This window comes from Lipophrys pholis, assembly GCF_963383615.2.
Source record: "Lipophrys pholis genome assembly, chromosome: 8".
Classification (NCBI taxonomy): Eukaryota; Metazoa; Chordata; class Actinopteri; order Blenniiformes; family Blenniidae; genus Lipophrys; species Lipophrys pholis.
In genome coordinates, this window is record NC_137630.1 from 12073888 (window position 1) to 12098381 (window position 24494).

Genomic DNA, 24494 nt, shown 5'->3' on the forward strand with positions numbered 1-24494 from the left:
CTGCAGAGGTGAAAGAACACCAACTGGATGATGCATTGACGGGAGAGAACAGCAATACAACATTCTGTTCAGACCTAAATCTACCAAAAATACAAAACTATGCAAAGCTTTCCAGCAGGTGTATTATTATGCTTTGTATTTGTCTTATAACACCAGCAGGGAGGTGTTTGATTGGCTCCAAATGTATTCTACAATACAGAAAAACCACGCAAAAAGTAAAGGTTGAGTTCATTAAGAACAACTTTTCGTGTAAAGAAGAACAAGCAGTCCTGAAAGTGATGTGTGCTCCCCAAACAGCTGTCGGGTATACATGAACAGACAGAAGGAACCAGACTTCATAAACAGGAGATCTTTGTCTGGTTCTTGAAGGTGTTTTAAAACAACCCCCTGTGTGCTGAGAAGAGCGGACGCCGTTCTGAACGAGCCAAATACTGATTTCTCCCGTCATTCATGCTGTCATTTGCAATAAGTGATAAATACCTTGAGGCAGCTGCATGATCCCCACACTGATTCCAGACACCAGGTCACCCAAAGCATTTTCTCTGATGGAGTATCGAGGCAGCCACGATACGACAGGAAGTGCACCCAGCAGGCAGCTCTTCAGTCTTGGACCCGAGCACCTGAGGTGGCGCCCCAGTGGCAGGAAAACCAACACGAGTGAGAGTCAATTTTTTATGCTTACTTTCTTCCAGTTACAAAATAGTTTAAAAGTTAAATAGCATTTTCTGTGTCAACTGTAAGAGCTTAAAGTCTGAGGGCTCACTGTGCACATTGCAGGAATCAATAAAATAGTTTCCATCAAACTTCAACTAATTTCTTGGTCAAAAAACAATCATGGAATCGTTAAAAACTCAAAGGAGACTTTAAAGAAATGTGATTTCTTCACTAAACAGCTTGTCTTATGTTCGCTCTGTAACAGGTACAGATAATTTAGTATGCAGGATATATATATTTTTATAACTGTCTAAAAATGAGGGCTTATTCATTACTTTATAGGGCCAAATCCACAGGATGTGACCCCAACACTTTTAGAAATACAGAAAAGGAGTCGAGGTGAGCTGCACAGTCACCTCGATGTGAAGAGGTTTACCTCAGCGACTCTTTGACTTTCGCACGCAGAGACGTTTTTGACTCCGACTTCTCTGCCAGTTCATTGACTGCGTCTTCATCCAGGACGTCCCTGTGGACACTGTAGTCCACCAGTCTCCTCTGCGCCATGGCTCAAACAACCTGCAACTCAAACAATATGTGTACCTCATTATGTCTCTGCAAAAGCCTGAATAATATATTTCTCAAGAAATGTGACAACGTATTCAAACATTCTTGTCAAAATACAGCTTTGTTTTTAATGTACTGTTTTTTGTTAATCCAAATTCAACATGTCTCTCCCCCTGGAGCCTGATGGCATCTTTTTAAAGACATGTGGTCAAATACATTCAACAAGATCTGTTGTTCTCCACCAAGGAATGCTAAAAACAGGCCACAGCGATAGTTTGGGAACAAGACAATTATCAGACAAGGACCAAGAGATCAGTAACTCTGGAAAATGTTGAGGATGATTACCTTGGTCTGGTACTGGTTGATTCAGAAAAATGTTTTTGACTCCAAACTGCAGTTCACCAAAAAGAAAATACAACTTAAATCTTGAGGAAAAACTGCATTAAGCTATTTTTTAGTCTTCTTTTCTCATGTCTCGTGTCCACGTGTTTCTTAATTTTTAACTTCCCAAAAAAATCAAATCCTATCTTCCTTTGGTCGACGTAAAACAAGAAAAAGTTTCTTCACTTAAAAGAGTGCAATTCCCGTTTTTGCTGCAAATAAGTCCTGAATGTGTGCGGCTATGTCCGGGTATCAAATCAAAGCTACTGTAGAGTTAATCCATCAGGGCCGAGCAGCCTCGAGTGTCACCAAAACAACCCTCTCCAGATTGCTTTTGGTCTCAGGCAAGAGATAAAAGTCGGGTTTTATGCGAACAATCCCCGTAGAGAGGATCCTCTGACAAAAAGCCACAGGAAAAATATATTCCTCCAAATGTGTTTTGTCCTCTCCTCTCTCAGCGCCGCTCGTCTGTGTTATGGCACACTGAAGCCTCGGGACCTTGAAGAGAAGTCAAGATATCAAAGTGTCTTTCTGGACAGAGAGGACAAAGTTCCTAATGTGGAGTAGATGAGAAAACCCGCTAGAGATGAAAATGTTTTCCACTTGCGTGATCATTTACAGAGCGAGCTAAAGCACTCGTCTCCTTCCGCTTTACCTCAACAAAAACAAGCACAGAAGCTCAAGATAAAAGTCATCAGTGAGACTAAATGGACGTCCACAATTAGAGAACAAAAGAAAAAATATGTTCTTTTTGCTCTGAACAGTCTAAGACGTGTCTTATCCTTTTGTTTTTATCTGGCTGTGATTAGATTAGTCGAGCGTTTCAGCACAGTCAGGGGTGTTGCTTAATGATAACAACGCAGGAAAGTGAATAAGCACAAGAGGAACTGATACTGGTTAACCAGGAGTACCCGTTTATTTTCCTAAAGATTGTGTGTTTCTTAGATTAATCATCGAGCAGTGATTTCATAAAAACTTGTCTACATTTCTGAGTTTTGTTTGTCTTTCTACCCCGAGTTCTGAAAGCACAAATTGGACCAGGCCCACGTTATTCTGGACCCTGTTAGAGGGCACACTGCCATGTTCATAGATGCATCATTTTAAGATGTTTGCTCTCTTAATTCCATTCCTCCGGCTAAACACTATATTTACACTGTGAGTTCTGTCTTCTATGACACATATCTAATTATGAACCGTATATATCAGGTTTCTAAACAACCTTTCTGAAAGCTTTTCTGACATATAGTCACACTAATAGAATTAAACGTGAATTTGCATCAATGTTGATGATCCCCATCCATGAACTTCTCTATTGTCACCAGAGGCATGGTAATAACACTTCAACGTCAAGTTGACCTTTGCAAGTGCTGTGAAACCTAGATTCGGGCTGTGACTTCAATGTCCACATTTCTGACTTGTGGTAAACAACCTAAAGATACCAGAAAAGTACACCAGTTTGTAAAAATACTGTAAAGTAAAACTACATTTGACAATATATAAGTGTTCATAGTTTATCTTCAGTGAGGAGACTGCAAAGTGAAAAGTGACCCACCAGGCCCACACAAATGCACGACTCAGACAGGTTATAATTGAAAAAGGTTTAATTGCAAGTTCAAGACCACAAGGTCCGGCAGCGAAAAGGCAATCAAATGATACTGACGAGAGATTAAACCAGATAAGACCATATCAAAGCTCAAAATCAAAATTAAGTAAACAAATCGAGGTGAAGCGAGTCTGGGTCCCAAAGCACAGGAAAAACTGCTGAGTGATAAATTCACTTCAGTACATCAGCAAGTGGAGAGAATACATGACACGGATGGAAACAATTAAGGAAGACAGCTGTATTCAGCACACAGGAGTGCGTCTCTACGGGACAATTGAAACAAGAGGAGCGATTCAGTAGCGTACAACTATCAGGACTAATGATCTTGTTGTTCATCAAAGCAGAACGTCACTTAATGAAGATGAAGTCAGTTGAGCCTGATACTTTCAGGAACGTCAAGCACCAGTGGCTGACAAGCATTTGATTTTTATCACAACTACAAACATTTTGTAAATTGTTTTAATTTATATTGTGCATTTTACCATTACATCAGTCTCAGCTTGCGTCCTATGATCAGCACCGGCCACTCATTCACTCAGATAATTATTCACAGGCTCACACAACAATGGTGGGTCACAGGCGCAAAGTACTACCGACTAACGACCTTATGTCATGGTTCACGTTTCATTTCTTGTGTTCTTTTTGAGATTCTGACTCTGTCTCTCGTTTTAGTGTCTTTGCCTTCCCCTCCTCGTATCTGACCGCTGTTCCCTGTCATGTATGGGATCGTCTTCACCTGGTGGTGGGGGTACATGTTGGGCGTCTTCTGGTAGTCGTTTCATCTGCATTCCCAGCTCTCCAGTGTCTCAGTTTGTGCGCTGTGCGTTTGGACTTTCCATCATTATCTCCTGTAATCTTGAGGACTGCTCCAGTAAAATAAGCTTGTACTCCACCGGTTGTAGTGTCTGGCGTCGCAAGTCCTCCTCTAAGCAAATCAACTGTGAGTTGGTAAAACTTACTTTACTCAATTTACTGAGTCAAGGTAAATGTTTATCCAGGACAAACTAGTCAAAATATCAAAAACACGTAAAGTGGAGAAGAAGTCACATATTCTCTGTTCCCGTCACAGTATCCAGAACACACTCACACACGCAAGCACAGTGAAAATGATCAACAGGGATAACGACATGATTGTGAAAATAAACTCATTCACAGTTAGTAGCTTAAGAAGTGTAGATTTTGTCGGTTTATTCTTGCTCCTGTGCAGCTGTAGGAATGCTGTTATTCTGGAGAAGGCATCACAGTAAAACCTGTAGCTGTTTGCCAGTATCACTGACACTGACACAGTAGCACTGATGTGTTCAGAGCCTTAGAAACAGTGGCTTAGGTCTAAAATAACTTCCTGCTGCATGTTGGCAGCTCATCTCAGCAGTTTTAAAGCATGGACTCAGGATATCCACTTTATTAAGGACTTTGAATCCCTTCAATGGTCCTCTTATGCAATTTAATAGCTTTTGTTAATGATCCTGTGACGTGATTCATTTTAAGACCCGTGTCACCTCCAATCTAGTCAAACCTATGACAACTACAATTATTTCGTTAAAAGGGATACACACTAGCATCAACTAGCTACACGGGCAAAAAAATAATGCTTGATGTTTTAAATACGTTTCATTCAAAATGTGTCATTGAGCTCTTGTGGGCTGAAATGTGGCACCATGCTCAGATCTTCCCTCCTCTGACTTGTGTTCCATAACCGCTGTGTTGTTACTCACGTTCTTGTTGTATCTCATTGTTCCACCCTCGCTGTGTCCGCAGCGTCCATCTCCATGCTGGCTTGTGTCCAGTAAACTCCAAACACCCTCTCTGTTAATGAGTGATGTGCTCTGCATTTCCCCCCAGCTTTCTTCTATGTTTCTCAGCTGTTTACTCAAGTATAGTCGCACCTGTTTGTCTGGTTTTTCCAAATTAATATTTTTTTTTTTTCCTTCTCAGCTTTAAGCAAACTTTGTCAACTCAAGTCTGACTGGTGTGTGTGACAAAATAGTTCATTAAACTGTTAACATCTTCCTAACACAAACTGATGTAACTTCAGCTTAATTTGATAAATAAATCAGTACAATAATCTAGCATTGTAAATGTATTAAGACCCCCGCTACATAAATGGATACCACTAGATTTACTTACCCATTTCTTTGCAATAATTACCAAAGAAATTTCACAGCTTTTTTAAAAAATCTGTGAAAAAAACTATCTTTAATCATTCAATAATTTACCATAACTTGCACAAGTACTACCCAGAGACTGCTCTCAGAAATGATGATGTGTCGGTATGGCCACACATGTTGTAGTGTACAAAATGCTTTATCAAAATTATTGTGTTCATCATATCGCAAGAATTGTATGACAGAATAGTCAATTAAAGTCGAAACTAAGAACAATTGGATTTATTGTCTAAAAATGTATGCGAAGAACAGGCATATACAGAGTGTGAGCGGTGTTACAGGATGTCTCTTAAAATATGATGAAGCTGTGATTGTTTTGTATGTGCAACAATTGTGGGGAAAATTACATTCAAAGGAAGTTCAGTTGCAGGGTCAACATTCACTGGCGTCCAAGCTGACCTCCTGGCAAAGAAAGAAAAACACATTTTCATAAATGCTACATCCCTGACTGTAATCAAGGTCTCAAAAACATGCGAGCTAAAGAGCAGGTTAAAAATTAGGCAGCCAAAACATCATCTATGTTCATAAACACTCCAAAAACACATATAGTATATTGTATTCAGAGTCTGAAGTGTGTTGATGTAGCTACAATGAAGGGCAGTAAACATCCTGTGAGGAAACACAGAAGTAGTACCGGACAACACGTCTTACTTTATTTATAGGGGGGAATGCAGTAGTTTGTATCTAACATCTGCAATTTGCAGAATAATAACAATACTAATTTATTGTCTCTAAAACATAGGGCACATGAGGGGAAACAAGTACCTCCAGAGATCTGGGCAGGGTATTTATGCAGTGTTGAACGGCATGATGCACTGAAGGGAAGAGGCGCGAGCTGGGCAGGCTGTCTGGTATACAACCCTGAGTCTGGAGCTGGGATAAAACTCTCGCTGTTGACACAAAGAGGAGAGCGTGAGAAGCAAACTTTACATCTCAAATGTTTAAGCATTTAAGGCAGTGTGCTCCGGAAATAAAACGGTACTGCAGTGGCTCATCGGAAAACAGCTGAATGTGTGTGATGTTTAAACTCCACGTACAGTAAGAAGAAAATAAAAAAAAAGCCTCAAGCAGTGTGAGAGGTGGTGGGAAACTGACCTGTGGAAACATGACCAGCAAAAGACTGGGTGGGTGAATGTGTGTGAGAGAGTAATATAAGAGGAGGCCCTCTATGGGAGGTGAGCGAGTATGAAAGATTAAACTGACCTGGGCACGCTGCCAGAAGCACATGAACACCCTGGACGTCCAAGTCTTCCGCAACCTGGTGAAAACACGAGAAGACAACACACCCCATGTGAAGGTACGTCATAAATATTTCTTTCAAACAGTTTTATGGGGGCACGTGTTCACTCAACGAGGATGATAAATGAACGTTCTTCTCCTCCTCGTATCGGTGAGATCAAAGAGGCGACGGAAGAGGAGATAAAGTCATTTCATAATCACTACTAACCGTTGCACAACAGCAATCAGCCAGCATGGAAAGGTGTTTGTGTTATCTCATGTGTAACTACAGGACGTCCAGCTCTGCCTCGTTATATAATCTTTATATAATCAAGGAGCAAACGTGAAGACCAAATATCGACTTACTTTATCAGATTAACACAAGAATTTTTTGAGTGTGTCTCTTTTCCCTTCGTCCGAATTGTTTGAGTTTTGCCTCCATTTTACCAGAAAGCTCGTGAGATTACAATCTCTCTCGAGGAAGAGATCACAAGGTAAAGTAAAACCTACAAAACACGTCTTCAAGTATTCTTGGAGATCATTTGAGTTTGTTTTTACATCACAAACAGGTGACGGGGACGTTACATGAATGTGTTGAAAATAGAAGAGAAAAAAATCAAGAAACTTTAGAATTTTCCTCCGAAGTGTGGAAATAAATGGGTCGTTAGTCTGTGGTCCATTAGGTGGCAGTGTTGAGTCACTGAGGCACTTTTGCCAGAGTGCCTATTTGTGCTGATAGTTCAGAGGGTAAATAGTAAGCACCTACTTCTCATGTAAACTACACCACTGTAAACAAGAGCTGAAGCCATTTTTATGTTCACCGTTCCACCTGCTGCTTCTTCAAGTGACTCAATACTCTGTCTTGTGGCGCCAACTTGTATTGCAAGATGAAACGGGCTGATTTTGGACAGTAGATTTGTCTCATTCTGCTTATTGTTCAACATTATAAAACACAATTATTACATATTGCTCTTGCAAAAGTCTCATTGTTTAAAAACATTTTTTGTGGGTTTTAAATAGTGTATCAGGAACTTTTTCTAACAGTGACAAAGTATCAAAAAACAAAATTTGATTAGTAAATTAACACAATTTATATCGTATTTAGCTACTAAATTGGTTGAAAAGTCCCTTGAACTTCCTGTCCCACAGCATGAGCAAATATCCAAACTGCTACACAGAGAAAAACAGGAGATCAGCTCAAGCAATCTCAAGCAAGAGAGAAGAATATTCAGGGTATGTTGGACAGAAAAGTAAATGGAATTAAAGGCATGATGATGCTTTTGTTTTGGTTTTTGGTACGTTGAACCACAGAGACATGATCTCCTGAAAGGTGTGTGCAAGTATCTGAATTTACAGGCTACATTTAGCCACTCCTCGATGCTCACCTTGCAAAGTGTCGTCGTAGCTGCAGAGTCCATGAAGGCAACCGAGCCAAGATCCAGAACCAAGCAGTGATGGTGAGTCTGCACCGGGTTTGAGCAGGAGGAACGGTCAGAGGTAACGGTGGAGGAGGCGGCGGGAACTCCAGCTGGATTATTCTTCTGATCACAGCTCACTATCTAACGGGAAAAGTTCAATATGGGCAATTACTTTCAGCCGCCATAAAGAAGTTCATTGTAATCTTAGATCTTTGGGAGACTTTGTCTATTTTGAACAGAGGAATCAAAGTGTACACACACACACACACACACACACACACACACACACACACACACACACACACACACACACACACACACACACACACACACACACACACACACACACACACACACACACACACACACACACGGGCATTAATGGAAGTAGTGGGCTCGAGGTTTGAGAAGTGAACTTGGTATGGGAGGTTTGCAGGTTCGAATCCTACTGCTGACAGGTTACCACAGTTGCGACCTGAGCAAGACCCTTGGCGTCCAGCTACTCCTCGGGCGACCCACTCTGACAGCCAATGGCTCCTAACATGTGGGTTATAGTCAAGGAGACGTCTACACACAGCCCTGGTGTTGTAAATGATTTAATCTGAAGCATTTATACAAGATTAGGTATTAGCAAAACTGAGTCAATCCAACACAGGCATGCAGCGTATATCCTACGGCTTGCTGAGGTTAATTTAATTGATAGATAAAAATGTGTGTGTGTGTGTGTGTGTATTTGTGTTTTCAAGCACCTGTCTTATTGTCGTGAAGACCAGTTCAGTGTTGGCAAAGTAAAGTGGACTGGGACATGAGAGCACAGTTACTCCTGGAACTGGTTTTGCCTGTTAAAGATAAGACACATATACGTTACATGAGTTGAACCTTGTAAAGGGTCAAATGCTTCTTTTCTACAGTCTGACTTGCACAGCAGTCACCCTGTACAGGAGGGAACGAGGTGTTGTATTTTAAACAGCATGTTTGTGCTGCATTTACACATCTTTAAACAGTACGACAGATCCAAATAACACAAGAAGACAACACATCTGAGCTCGTCAAAAAATCATTTCATCTCAATTTTTAAAACCATAAATATTTCTCAAATGCAGAAGTGAATTACTTTTAAAATGATAAAAAAAAAAAACTAAATGTTAAACTATGACACCGAAATTGAACCCAACAGGAAAGAAAATGACTTTTTTTCAAATTATTTCACCTTAATAAATAAAAAGAATAAATAATTAAATAATGACTTTGTTAGAAACTCTCACATGCCAGATCTGCTTCGACCACATTTGTTTTGCCTGAATAAAGTTTGTTGTTTAACTAGTGCTTAACCAAAGAGGGTGAGAACTCTGACAAAACAATGTTTAGCTTTCAGCTCCGATATAAACTATATAATTTATTATATACTTCGAATAATCTGGCCCTAAGGTGCAACAATAATTGGATTGAAAAAGAAAGAATAAATACAAAATCATTCGCTGGAGAAAAAACACTATAAATACAATTTACTGCCTTTCAGGCATCAAAACACTGATGGAATGCACAGTGGGGGAAGTTGTGCTGCAGCTTCCAATGTGACAGATTGTGGAGGGAAGTGAGAGCGAGAAGTTGACAGGAATTTACTGATGCTCTGAGCCCAGGCAGACTGCCTTTGGTGACAGTTTGGTGTTTTGATGTGCGACAGATGGTGGTTTTCAGGGACTTATTTTTAGTGGGTTTTTGGCTTCATGACCGTCACACTGTTCAGAGTCCTTAATTAAGTTAATAAAAGACTGACCGTTGCTTAAGAATTTAAGAGATTGCTCAGTGTCAGCTTTCTGAGTCTTTAGATTTAGTCTTGTGAGGTTAAACATGTCAATGTACTGCATGTAAACTTGGTGACACACGAATATTTTAACATATTTGAACCTTCACTTTGTCTGTCTGACAGTGATGCTGCAGTTTGTTACTCTGATAATACGTTGCTGCTGTGTTGATTTGTGCTGCAGAACATGTCATGCAGTGAACATTCTAAAAGTGTTTCATGCGCCGACACAAGACAAACTGTGGAGAATTCATTATTGCCCGTGTTTCACACTGATGGTATTTTACATATGCTCGTCTGCAGCCCGCAGTCAGCCAAGATCAATCAGTAGTCATGTAATGTCCCTGTGATTCATCTCTGCCAATCAGTGTCAGCTCTTGGCAGGGTAAATTTCCCGCAGCCCGATTATGAGCCATTAAATTATTAAAGTCACACTGTGAAATATCATTTTGTTTAGTTTGCCAAACAGACTTCAGTCTTTGGATGTTTCTCCACATGAATTTCCTTCAGTGGCGCAGTTAACAAGAGTGATGAGACAAATGTTCCACTCCAAACACAAACTGGTACAAAGCTGAGGACAACATGAGGATTAAATCTATTGATCATTATCGGGGAACTGAGAGTCGGTGGAGCAGAGAACAGGGGAGAAAGAGTTGAGGATGGAGCCATAGACAGGAAAGACAAATTAAAGATAGGGCTTGATAAAGTGAGAAGTATATAAGATGAATGAATGTTTTAAAGAAAAGGGGAGAAAACAGAACAAATACTGAAAGAAAACACGAAGAGCAAACTAAAGTGGATTACTTTCAGTCTGATTATAAAACTACAGTAATCTCAGGAATGTGAGAATAGGATTCTGGCCTTTGCAGGTTGTTGGAGGATTACCTTTGTAATTACCTTTGTTAAAAGATACATATATATATATAGTTAAAATCGCTATAAATGGACTGACAGCAGCAACGTGCAGGACTGCACGAGAGTCGGTGGAAGTGTGACAGCAATAACAAATCTCATGTAAGTAGGCAGAACTACAACAAGTCACTTAACACAAGAGAGTGTGCAGCACTTTGGTTCTGCTTTTTGAGCGCAACTTTGTTTATTACAATTACCAGAAGTGACTTCTAGAAGGAGCTAAGCCAAAAGGCGAGGCTCTCGATTTACCAGTCGATCTTCGTTCCTACCCTCACCTATGGTCATGAGCTTTGGGTCATGACCGAAAGAATGAGATCCCGGATACAAGCGGCTGAAATGAGTTTCCTCCGTAGGGTGGCTGGTCGCACCCTTAGAGATAGGGTGAGGAGCTCAGTCACCAGGGAGGAGCTCGGAGTAGAGCCGCTGCTCCTCCGCATCGAGAGGAGCCAGCTGAGGTGGCTCGGGCATCTGTTTCGGATGCCCCCCGGACGCCTCCCTCGGGAGGTGTTCCGGGCATGTCCCTCCGGTAGGAGGCCTCGGGGCAGACCTAGGACACGCTGGAGAGACTATGTCTTTCGGCTGGCCTGGGAACGCCTTGGGGTCCCACCGGAAGAGCTGGAGGAAGTGTCTGTGGCAAGGGAAGTCTGGGCTTCCTTGCTTAGACTGCTGCCCCCGCGACCCGGCCCGGGATAAGGGGAAGAAAATGGATGGATGGATGGACTTCTTTCTAAAAAGTGAACTTAATGTGAAAATGAAAATAGTTTGGTTTTCTGTTGTTGGTTGTTTGAGATTTCAACCAACCAACCAACCAACCAACCAATCAACCAACCGGAGCTTTTATTTAAAGGGCACATTTCATACAGTAAAACGCAGCTCTTTACATGTTAAAAACCGAGGCCCTCCCTTCCCCTACAGACGCATCAACCTCGCCACCACCTGACAATGATCTGACTTATTCAGATGTGTCATTGTGTCAGGTGTTTCTCTCTTCACCCTTTTGAGATGCTAAAATTTTAATCTTATCCTAGTTGAACTAAAAAAACGTTGTTTGCCATCCAGGATTATATATCTAGGACACAGTTAGCTTTAGCAGTGACTTCAAGAGACATTACAATATGCAGCTTAAGTATTTCTGAAATAAATATGATAATTTTACTATATTGTATTCCTGTTTGTTCCTGATATTGCTGGATTAGAATTTCACAATGGAATTCTACAATAAACTAAGGACTAGTTGATTTCCGTATAAAACTACATTGATCAAGTTTGAGAATGCCTTCACAGTAATCTATTAGGAGCGGCATGGCTCGGTTGGTAGAGTGGTTGTCTCCCAATCGGAAAGTTGCATGTTCAATTCCTATTTCTGCCTGTCTATATGCCGAAGTGTCCTTGGCCAAGACACTGAACCCCAGACTTCCTGGGTGAATGCAGTGTGAGAGTGAGTGGTTGGTGATGGTCAGAGGGGCAGATGGTGCAGGTTGGCAGCCTCACTTCCATCAGTCTACCCCAGAGTAGCTGTGGCTACATATGGAGTGAATGAATAATGCAATGCAAAGTGCTTTGAGTGTCCTGAAAAGCACTATATAAAACCCATGCATTATCATTAATCCACCAATCCAAAAATTGTTTGTTTTTTACCTTACAGACACTGTAATGATACCCTGCCTTCAGACTGTAGAAAACATAAATATCTTTGAATCAGTTTGGTTGACAAAATGTAGGTCTCAGCTGCAGACACACTTAAGAGGAGAGTGAAAGAAACTTACAATAAGCAGGCAACTAAAAATAGATCCATCATCCTCCTGTCTGCTCCTGCTTTACTGTTGTTTCTGCATTAATGACCGTATGTCCTAGATGGACTAAATCAGAGCTACAATTTTCAAGAATTGTATTAAAGCTACAGTTGCTCCAACTCACCAGAAAACTTCATATTAAGATAGAAACATCACGAATAATGAAGTGGTGTTTACAGAAATAACCCAAATAAGTCCAGTGAAGCTACAATGTTTCCCAGTTTTATGAATAAACCAGATATGATGTAGAAATTACTGTCCTGCTTCATTTGCAACAGGGGTAAAAGACTTCATCATGTAAATCCTGCAGGTATAAAAGTCTCTCCATGAGTTAAGCTTATTGAAGTCTCTAAAATAGAAATCCAGCTGACGTGGGATTGTGTTAAATTTTGTAAATCTCTACTTCACATGTAAAGACAGTTGAATGCTGGTCTTTTCACATGCGAGGCAGAGTTGCAGGGGCAACTCTCTACTATCTCCCAGTTCTGATAAAAAATCTCATATAGCAGCACTGGGTTGCTTGAACACTCTGGAGTTCAGTTTGAGTCTCAGGATAATGGCCCAGGACTTTCAGCTTTCAGGCAAATGAAGAGAGAGGACGTTGAGGCACTCAGACCTTTTGAGTAATGTCATAATAGTCAGATGAATGACGTTAGGAAACTAATACAATGTCTTGAATCAGATGGATCTGAATGTGCACAAACAGGTTGCACCCTTTCTTAAAGACATTAACAGAAACTGAAGATGATACCTTTCATAAATCAACAAAATAACCAAACAATCATAAAGGCAGCAAGCATTCAGTCTCGTCATAAAACAAAGAGAGGTAAAGTCCAAGATTTACAACACTCTTGTCATGAATTGCATTGATTCATCAAAACTCCCGCATACAAGTCAGTTTAACACGGAAATGTTCAGTGTTTAGCTTCTCTTCTGAAATGCCACAGTCATTCTAGAAAGGAACTGAGAAAATCACAATTGTAATGCTGAGGGAAAAAAAAGAGCCTTGTTTGAATAACCTGACAGCTCGATCAGTCCAGTCAGCTCAGCTTCAAACCACTTTTCCCAAATATGTTAGTCTGAAGCTTCATTTCCTAACAATGACAGACAGGCACCTCTTGCATTTAAAACACTGCCCATATGAAATTGACAAAAAAAAAACTACATGCTTGCAATTCTCCTGAATGGAGGTCCACTGAGCAATCTGAGAAAAGTGATCATCTTAAAATACAGCGGAGAGAGACGAGAAATAAAGTTGTGATGTAATCCAAAGGAAGTTGTGCCCACCTTAAACTTTTGTACTGTCAGCCTCCAAAACTTCAATTCAAAGCGTCCTCTATCACCACAAAAGATTTATATTTCAAATATCATCCCTATTTTCTACATTTTCAATCTAAAGACAGCACACATCAATCTCATTCAAAGCGTATTGTTAGGTTGTATTTTCATTTTAAGGTTTCAGAGGTCTTACTCTGTTTGAAGACTTTTTCCAAAACGTAATTGCTGTGACATGATTTGATTTTACCTCGAGGTAGAACCCCACGTCTCTGTAACAGTCTGTGCCGGGAACATGACCCAAAACGATGGTGGAGGAGCTATGAGATGAAGACAGGATGAGAGACGGGAGAGACAGCGACAGGAATATTAATGAGCATGCCGCGCGGGGAGAAAACTGAAACGTAAAACTTAAAAGATGTGCGGAGAAAATAGGAAAGAATGAGTTGATAAAGGAACATAACATCTTACTGAGTGAAGAACACTTTTCAAGCCTGCAAACAATCATTTAACAACAGAAACAATTTTACTCTTGTCTTGACTCAATAAGAATTCTAGTCAAATACTGATTTCCAAAAGGAAAAGATGCTGCAACATGTCACACTCTTATCAAAACGTATCTGTTTTAAGATGAAACATACATATGATCACAGTTTCACAGCTTTTTGTTCTACTGGGCCTCACAATCAGGACAGGTTTTGATTTTGCTCCTTTCTCCCCCTCTGCGGTGATTATTGCTATTTTTACTGAATAGTCTCACGAAACAACACTTTATTTGGCAACTTATTTTGATTGCAGTAACAAACAAGGGCCAAACAGATGCTGCTTGTTGATTTTAAACTATGATTACATTTCTATGTTATTGGCTCCAGTAATAACAGTATCTGGTTTAGCATGCAATGATTCACAATGATGAGCAAAGAGTCCATGGATATTTTAAATAAATAAAAATATTTTAGTTTGAAGGCTGTTGGAATTTAAGATACGTAGATAAGTAAGTAGTACTTGTTGCATCTTTCACTCATAAATTACACGTAACAAGAGAACTTTATCAGATACAGATACAGATTGTTACACACCAGCAACAGACTTCAATACTGAGCAGTAGCTGTCAGTTTCACTACTGCTTGACATGTCAAGCGTGGCAAAGCATTTGTTTAGTCTTAATGGAAGAAACAAAAGTAATTAAAATGTCTTTGAACCAGATGCTGGCATTGGTCACAGATTATCTGCCAATAAAAAAGCAAAATGGATTTTAATATACTACACACGAAAGCAAGAATCATGAAACCATTCAAATATGGCATCAGAACTTTGAATGGGTTGTTTCTGTAAAGTGGTATTTACTGACTGTTGCGTCCTGTAGATGAGCGTGAGCAGAGAGAAGATGACAGCCACAGCCAGACCAAGGTCCAGGTTAAAGATCATGGTGGAAATCAACGACGCTACCCACACCAGCTAAAAGACAGATGGAAGAGAAAAACTGGAGATCAGAGTCAAACAGAAGGTTTATTACTGGTTCCCTGCCTGAATTAGAGAGATGGAGCTTACCAGGTCCAATCTGTCTGACTTCCAGAGCAAGCACACATCTTTGAACTGAGCCAGCAACCCCTGGAGGTTCACCACGATGATCACTGCCAACACTGCCTGGTACACACACATACAAACCATGACTGAACGCCGGCTGAGACACATGAGTCATCCTGACCAATCTCAATGCACAGGGAGTGACTTGGCATTTCTTCTAACATCTACACTGTGAAGTTCTAACTCATTAATGTGGAGGGAATCTCAAAGGTAAATACTTTCTAATGAACAGTGTGGTGGGATGCTCATAATGTGACCTCTTGCCATGTAACCTATATCCACGAACATACAGCCTGTGATCTGTTCTGGCTCAGACACTTTACCTTTGGCAGCTGCTCAAACAAATGACCAATCTCCAACAAGATGGTCAGTATCATCAGGGCTGAAATCAGGCCTGCCATCTAAAACACAAGATTAAACCAGAATAGAAGGATTATCAGAGGTAAATAGGAGTACAAGATCACAGGAAGAGATGTTTGTCGTCTTTTAAAAAGTGTTACGATACCTGCGATTTGACGCCGATGCTTTCCTGGACCATACTGCGAGAGAAGGAGCAGCTGACGGCAAAACACTGAAACATCCCTCCGATGGTGTTACACAGACCCAGAGCCAGAAGGTCCTGAAGCACAGACACACTTCAAAGTCTAAAAGTGTACGCTGAGCTTCCAGCACATCTCAGTGTCCAATCAGAGCACACGTGACCGACCGACTATCAAATGAATTGATATTTGTAGAACGTGGTACAAGTAGACATGGTTCCTTAAACAATACATTCATGTTCATGTTGGTTTCCATATAAGTGGTGTCATATCATGTTCTGCCTCAAAATAATGTATAATGCTACATTTAATCCTTTGGCAGCCGTTTACTTGATAGTTGAAAAAACCAACACCGGACTTACCTTCATTTTCATTATTACACAGAGACAACATGGAGCTCTTACAGTATAGTTACCGCATCAGAATTAAATTGTTAGATTTAGGATAAAATACTTATAATAAGTCATGTTGAATTTGTTGCAGTTAATCAATCGAACCCCTTCAACATCCTCTCAGTGTACATTCATGTCTTATCCCATTACTCTGCTCAAAATATCAATGACCACTCGAGGGAGGGTGTGATTTGTTGTGGGGGGTATAATCGCCCAGATCTATGTATGTATGTATGTATGTATGTATGTATGTATGTATGTATGTATGTATGTATGTATGTATGTATGTATGTATGTATGTCTTAATTATAGTTACTGCAGGAGTGTCTCCCCTGTATAGTGATCAAAGTTACTTGACCTGCAGATGTATTTTAGAATATAAGCTGTCACATTTCTCGTAATGAGACTGAAACTCGCATAATTACCTCTAAACAGGCACAGCACTCTGTTTGTCCCACACTAAGTAGTAAATTAAATGCCAGAATGTATGTATTTTTCGCCTGTAACAATTATTCTGATCTTACAATTTTAAAATTCTCATTAAACATGAAGTTTTGATAAAGTTTGCAAAGCGTTGTGCTTTAATTATATTTAAATATTTTTATACTCTATTTAAGAATCTTTTTACTGATGTGCCTTATATATTTTTACCACACCCCAAACCTTGATCATAGAAAGCATCCCTTCATCTGGTTTTATCACACATCTCACCCAGAATTGAGGCCACTCTGAATTAAAACATTGGCTGTGTGAAACCCTGAATAAGCAAATCAGTTCATTGTTTCTTCCTTAGTGAATTATTACCAATGTGCTCACATGTGTTCCTCAAAAAAGTGAAACAAAAAAGTGAACAAATGTAGAGTTTCACATTTGTCATTATGTATTTCTAAAATACACATCATATTAATCTATTTACTAGTGTTGTAGTACTCAAGGGTGGTCTTGTTCTCGGGTTCGGTGGTCTTGACTACAACACTACTGTTCAGAAGTAATTATGCTGCATACCTTATTGATCAGTCAGAGAATATTTAATAGGTCCTGCAATACTTTTGCTCCATTGCATGTTGTGTATTCTGTCTCCCTTATTATTTATGACAGAGAAAACTCAGAGTGACTCTGAGGGATTTCAGTAGCAGATTTTACAATGAGGCTTCAGACAGAAAGCTTCAACAGCTGGATCAGAGTCAGAGGACCTATGGAGATGATTTTCAGACTTTTTCACAGCTTTGCATCAGTCAAACTGCCCTGCCATTCCTGAACACAGTTTATTACTGACTCTTTTACAATTGAATGCTATAGCTTGTGCACTTGGTGCACTTAGTTACTCACATGTTTTATTGACGTTCATTTTGTATATCCAACACTTTACGTAAAACACTTCCGAACAAACAAAACTGTCGCTGATGTACCTGACTGGAGTCCACCCGGTAGCCGTGCTTGTTGGCGAACATTGAACCCATCGCTGAGAGGAAACTGAAGCCCACCAGAGCTGTGGACAGAGCTGGGATGAAGAGATCTCTAAACTGAGATAGAGAGGGGAGGACGGGGGGAGACAAGCTGCAGAGAAGGGAGAGGAGGAGAGTGAGGAAGGAATGATGAATTTGAATTAATTGTTAAAGAAAAAAAATGAAATGCAAAGTAATACAGCAATAACAAAATTGTGTTAGCCAGATGAGCCACCACATGAATCACTCATCATGGATGGATGGATGGATGGATGGATGGATGGATGGATGGATGGATGGATGGATGGATGGATGGATGGATGGATGGATGGATGGATGGATGGATGGATGGATGGATGGATGGATGGATGGATGGATGGATGGATGGATGGATGGATAGATAGATAGATAGATAGATAGATAGATAGATAGATAGATAGATAGATAGATAGATAGAATAACCTAGTTCTACTGACCCACTGGGTATGTGTCCCACCACCTGGACTCTGTGCTGTCCAACCAGATCCATCTGCACTGACAGGACTGTGGCCACGACGATCTAGCACAGAAACACAGTAGATGTGACATTTTCCCTGCATAATCTTCTGTTTGGCGAAGAATATCAAGTTGCTCTAAATGTCAGATAAATCAGCGTGTTACTACACAAGCAAAGGGACGCATGACACAAACACACACATCGTCATAATCGCGGCACACGGCGTTCAGATCTGTGGCAAACAGAGGTGATGTGAAGCAATTTCGCAGAAAGTACTGTAATTGTGCATATCTGGACAGGTGACAGCGTGAAGACATGCAGATAAAGGTTAAACGAAAATATGCGTCTGACGGCTGTTGGGGCTTCGGTTATGTGGGTTTTGTTTTTCCGTCTTCATTTTACTGCATGACACCTTTTTATTCTGCATCATTCTTTAGCATAGTTTTATTTGATCTCATTTTTAAATTTTTCAACCAACACATGTTTACTTATGCAGATCACAATTAAAAACCAATTTAATGGCAAAGTAACAGAAGAATTGAAAGGGTTAATACAATCTGATAATGATGCTGTAATGAACATTAATTATTCCAAATTGCAGATTAAATCACTGATAATAAGAATACAAATACTTTCAAACTCAGTTTTCACCGGCACCCTCAGAGGACAGAATGATGATTAATCAGTGGCCAGGTGCAGATATTTGTCGTACGTGGGGATTTGTGGATTTGAAGATAAAAACAGATTATTATATAATTGTGAGTCATTCATCAGTTCATCACTGTGGCATCTGTCCATCTGGGAGCATCTTATTGGCATGGGTCTACTGTGTGTGTGTGTGTGTGTGTGTGTGTGTGTGTGTGTGTGTGTGTGTGTGTGTGTGTGTGTGTGTGTGTGTGTGTGTGTGTGTGTGTGTGTGTGTGTGTGTGTGTGTGTGTGTGTGTGTGAAGACGCGTGGCTGGCAGCTCAGTTTGTTTTCACCGGCCACCACTGGTCAGGTCATAAAAAGAAACCATGTAAGAATTCCATGGTCAGACTTGGAGTTTTTTTTCTTTTCTTTTTTCATCATGAATTTATTGCAATGGTGTTTCATCAGCCAATCACAAGTGTTCCATTGGCTCATGAAGGGAACTCCAGTCACAAATCCAAATCCTCGGCTGTGAACAGGAGTTACTCTCTCAGCTCGGCCTGAGCTGCTAATCCAGCAGAGACGATGGAAGAATGAGCTGCACATAGAAACTCTCACCGTCCTATCACTTCACTCACTTTGACTCCCGACTCACCTCTGAAGCAAATACCTTGTGTTCAATAATAAGAACCTGAAGGTGAGCAATCTCTAGCTCTATTGTCTTTAGATAGGTGTCTCTGTTCTCCGCTTTCAGGTAGACAGAGCACCCCCAGTGGACTGACAGTACAACCCACGCTTCAGATTCACTGGGTTATTCACGTCGTTCATGTATTTCTCCACAATCTACCTAGCTATGTCATGCATGATAAAATCTTCTGAACATGCTCTTGATGGACAATAGAAATAATTTATGATCAACATCAGGCAAAGGGAATAAGACTCAGTACACAATCCGAAGCAAAAGTAATTGTCATTTGTCACAGTTAAAAAATACAATTTAGGCAAAACAAATTAAACAAATAGTTTATCAGAAAGCAGTGTCAGTCATTGTAGGCCGAGTGGACTGAGCGCCACCGTGTATGTTCTTGTTTCACCCCCCACTCGAGGGGTCTGAAACTTGAGAGCTTGTGGGGTCCGACCTACTGTGTGGACACCAAAATGCTGGACCCTATGAAGTCGTACATATTCATAAGGATTAAAGGGGTTTTCAGGGCTAAGGTTACAATGAGGTTCAGGCTAGGTTTGGGCACTAAGTAGTGATGGTGAAGGTTAGGTTAGGATGTTAGAGGGTGCATTATGTCAATGAGTAGACTCCACGAGAGATGCTGTGTGGTCTTAAGCTTCTGCACTCGTGGTAACATCAGCCAGAGTGCAGACTGATCGATAAAGACTCATGTCACCGTGGGGAGACAAATGTATTTATCTACAAGGGAAATCAATACAATTTTGATGAAAACGTCTTTCATGGTTGGAAGATCATTGCGAATACTTTACTTAAATAGAACAAGTTATGGCTTGAGCAATCTGAACATGCATTAAAGGATCTGTCACACTTCATCCATGAGAAATTCTTGGTTCAGTGTTTTGCGAAAAGACACTTGTCCAGAATAAAATGGGGGATCGAACCGCCAACACTGGACTTGGAAGATGACGTATTCCAACAACTGAGGTACAACCACCCTGAAGGGTCGGATCAAGGGTGGTGAATATGGCTGAATTTGGACTAAGTCGGCAAGAAAAGGAATGTATGTGAAATGAAAACGTGTTTGTGTGTATGAGTCACCAGTATAAGTTCCCACGGTATGGCAACAGGAAGCTTGTTCTTGAAGCGCTCGTTCAGTATCTTGCCACTGATGAGTGTCACCATTGAAACCAAAGAGACACACAGGGTTCCCGGCACAGCGCTGGTGACTCCACAAAGAACATCTTTTAAAGTCTGAAAAAAACACACACAACCATCATTTTAGAGATCTCAATGACTTTAGTCCAAACACATTTCTGTGCTCCTGCTTGACTCCGGCATTACTTATTGAACGAAAACTTTATCTTTTCCAGACTGAGACTAATGGCCTCAAACCAGGTGGTGGGATTTTCAGATGAAAGAGCTCAGATGATGGTCCAGTAAACCTGGTGGCAGCCCGCCACCTGCAAACAGCTGATAAGCCACTCTGACTCGTTCTCAACACAATCCAGACAGATTAGAGGCGACAGTCCTCAGACAAGTCTAAGGCGAAAATATACTTTGATTTGTGGAGCATCGAGATAAAGAAAAATCTTACAGGGAAATTAAGCTCAAAAACAAAGTATTTATAATGAATGTTATAGCAGGATGTGATCTGAGCTACTTTCCATTCTAATTTTTGGAAAAACTGTGATGATGTGCTTCCTGTCCTGCACTTGTTGGAGCTCGGCGTTCAGCCGCTCCACAGAGACCAGAATGTCTTCAAAGTCCCGCGCAGACACTCAAGCAGCCTTGAAGCTCACTGATATGAGCGTGATGATATGAGTGTGATAGTGCCGCAGTGCGTGCGCGTGAACTGACCCAAGCAGAAGCCAGCAGTCCAGTGTGTCTCTGCGCAGGAATTCCAGTCATCAGCGGCAGCTGCAGGGCGATCACATGCAGAGCCGCTGCTGTGGTGTAGCCTCTGATTACAGGATCAGACATCCACCGACACACTCCGCCTCCCCGCAGCATGTACAACGCAAGCTGACACACACACACAAACACACACGAGAAATACCAAACTTTAGCTTCTGAACTATCTCAGCATCACACACTACCGTCTGTTTCAATCGGGTGTGCAGTTAATATTGAGGGATGCCTGCCCGCTCACGCTCGGCAGCTGACAAACATTTCATCTCAACTTTATGAAGATACGCTGTTTCAACCCGAAAGCCAATAAAATTGAAGTATCGCTGCAGTTTTTTGTTCAGTCTTTATAAAAATCCGCTCACCACATAACTTGTTTTTCGCAAACCGCCCCTGTAACCTCTCCCAGCTGTGTTTGGCCTTCGGTGTGGGTGTTTTTATTTCCTCCGAGAATTCTGCTTACATTTGACATGTAGAGACTTCTCTTGTATTAATAACCGACAACATATTCAATAAATAAGATGTTTTTGAGGAAAAGACCTCACTGGCGTGAAATAAATGACAAGTGGTTTGTATTTGCATATCAAAAAACAACTGAAAGCACTCAAGAAAAATTCCAGTGGTGCTTCTAGTGAATGTTGTATTGCAGTGGTGCCGGAGAGCTTCAAGGGCATAAATGCAGGAAAAGAAACATGTGGAAACATGATTAATTGTTTTGATTTAGATTTTTTCATAAGGATTCATGAAGATAAGAATAAATGGAGGTTAAATTATTTAGTTAAATGACATATCATATCAAATAAGCTACAGCAAATGTAATTGCAAATGCAATAAATACGTTTTAGAAGAAAGCCACACGCATAGCAGTTGCTGACTATATAAACCCTTGAAGACTCTTATTTCGGATTTGAAACATCCAATCTAGCATTCAATCAAAAAAATTTCATAAACCTCTCAGCCATAAAACAAAGCCGAATAGACAATTGTTGTTTCATCATGAACAATTTAAGAAATAAAATATTAACTTATGAATCCAATATAATTAGATAACCAAATATACATTCTTATTTTGTGCTTTGTCTTTCTGAGTTTGTTTTTTTTTTTTGCTTAATTTTGTGCGTGTTTGTGCGTGTTTATGCGTGTGCATGCCATAATTGTTCATTTATCTTTTATTGCCCAAACACCCAATTTACTGTCTGCTCAAAAATAAAATTTTCATACGGGTCATTTCCATAATCAGAGGTCAGGTTTACCTGCTGTCACTGAGTGTGACCATGCATTTGTATACTGTGTGTGTGTGTGTGTGTGTGTGTGTGTGTGTGTGTGTGTGTGTGTGTGTGTGTGTGTGTGTGTGTGTGTGTGTGTGTGTGTGTGTGTACCTGTATGAGGCCACACAAGAAGGTGAGTTGTATTGCCACGTTCACTTTGGCTGCTTCGACAGCGATCTGACTCTCCTCATCACCGTTGCCTAGCAACTCCACGTTAGCTGTCACAGACCCAATCATGATGGCCAAGACGGCGAAAGTACCTGTCACACATGAACACACACATGCACTCATGAATCAAGGTGCAGGATTCATCACTTGCTGTTGCCATTTTCTTGAACTTATATATATATATATATATATACCAATGGAGAGATGTCTGGAAGTGCCAAAGATGAAGTAGATGATGAGGGGATAGAGAGAGGTGTACAGACCAAAAACTGGAGGAACCCCTACCAACATGGCATTGGCCATTCCTGCAAAAGATAAATAGAAGAGAAAAGAAGCAACATTACTATGAATTGTGTATACTCATGATAAACCAATAACTATGAACCTTTAAACTTCACCCATGCAGATGTTTGCTATTATGACGAAAAAAAGTCTACAACCATCTCACTATCCATCCAACCAATCGACCAACGATCATTTCCCCAAACATTAACCTATGTACCATCCAAAACCATCATCCATCCATCCATCCATCCATCCATCGACAGTTCTAGTTGCAACACTTTAACTTATAAAATACTTTTTCCCCCTCTGGACTGACGGTAAAGTCACAAAATTCACAGTCTGGGTTGGACAGATTTCTGTCCCCATGAGCAATAAAGATATTGAATGGTGAAGGACAGCCCTTTTTGTGTTTTGCTGAAGATCTTTTTATGGATCTCATGCTGAGGCTCAGCTGTTTTTAAAGCAGGCCATCTTCTGATGCCATGTTGGCAGTACAATGTGCTGCAGTATTCTTGAGCAAGACACCAGAGTCCATGTTGCTCCCAATAGTGTGCTAGCACCTTTCACGGTAGCGATCCAAAGTTATGCTTTTATGTGAAATGATCCATTTGTAGCAGCAGCTTGCTGTTTAATAACACTTTCACGTGGATGTTATTTGTTGCTGTGTTCTCACCCTGCGGTAGCTGCATGATCCCAACGCTGATTCCTGAAAAAACATCTCCCACAGCGTTTTGTCTGAAAGAGTAGTGAGGCAACCATGACAGGACGGGAAAAAAGTTGAGGAGGAGGTTCTTCACCCTGGGACCAGAACACCTGGGGGAACACACAGACACGCTCAGTGCTCAACTGCAGCGGGGTCAAAAAACCTATCCTTTGACTCACCAACATTGTGCTTTCACTCTCTCCAGAAGTGACAGGGACTTCTTTTCTACTCTCTGCCCGAGGAAGTCGAGCTGTACTTCGTCCAGCGGGACTGTGAGGTCACGTTGTCTGTAGTGAGGAAACCCATTTTGCTCAACGTCGTCCATCTGAAATCACTGTCAAAGATTACCGACAGTCCAACTGACTTTCACTTTGTTCTCATTTTCTCACTGGGTTTTGGTGTGATGCGTCTCCTTGGCTCTTACTTTATGTGTGTAAAAACATGTCAGTTAAGTTACATGACAATGTGATACATAATAACCGCAAAGATAACCAAAACAAAACACAGCAGCGAGATAGGAGGACTGACCTAATCTGTATCAGCAAGAAGCCACGGCAGCACAAAGAGTTCACATGTGCCGCGGGGGGAGCATACGTGTATGAGAGC

General features: G+C 40.8%; 1 protein-coding gene across 1 annotated transcript; it reads right to left on the reverse strand.

Annotated features, from left to right (window-relative positions):
• Positions 1 to 5566: 5566 nt before the first annotated feature.
• slc26a6.1 (solute carrier family 26 member 6, tandem duplicate 1) lies at positions 5567 to 24494 on the reverse strand. The gene is made up of 19 exons (XM_080470433.1): positions 24417 to 24494; positions 24068 to 24213; positions 23859 to 23998; positions 23095 to 23205; positions 22844 to 22992; positions 21417 to 21581; positions 20658 to 20810; positions 18227 to 18309; positions 17715 to 17862; positions 15880 to 15993; positions 15698 to 15775; positions 15339 to 15434; positions 15139 to 15245; positions 14038 to 14107; positions 8753 to 8842; positions 7971 to 8144; positions 6571 to 6625; positions 6133 to 6257; positions 5567 to 5769 (listed from the first exon to the last, which is right to left on the reverse strand). The coding sequence occupies exons 2-19, from the start codon at positions 24211 to 24213 to the stop codon at positions 5740 to 5742; spliced, it is 2034 nt and encodes a 677-aa protein (XP_080326559.1). The 5' UTR covers positions 24417 to 24494; the 3' UTR covers positions 5567 to 5739.

Coding starts and splice junctions, on each gene's coding strand:
- slc26a6.1 (XM_080470433.1), bottom strand. CDS start 24,213: ATGGACGACGTTGAGCAAAATGGGTTTCCTCACTACAGACAACGTGAC. Junction 15,994..17,714: donor ACCGGGTGGACTCCAGTCAG/GTACATCAGCGA, acceptor TCTGTGCTTCAG/GACCTTCTGGCTCTGGGTCT. Junction 8,145..8,752: donor TCTTCACGACAATAAGACAG/GTGCTTGAAAAC, acceptor TTTTCCCGTTAG/ATAGTGAGCTGTGATCAGAA.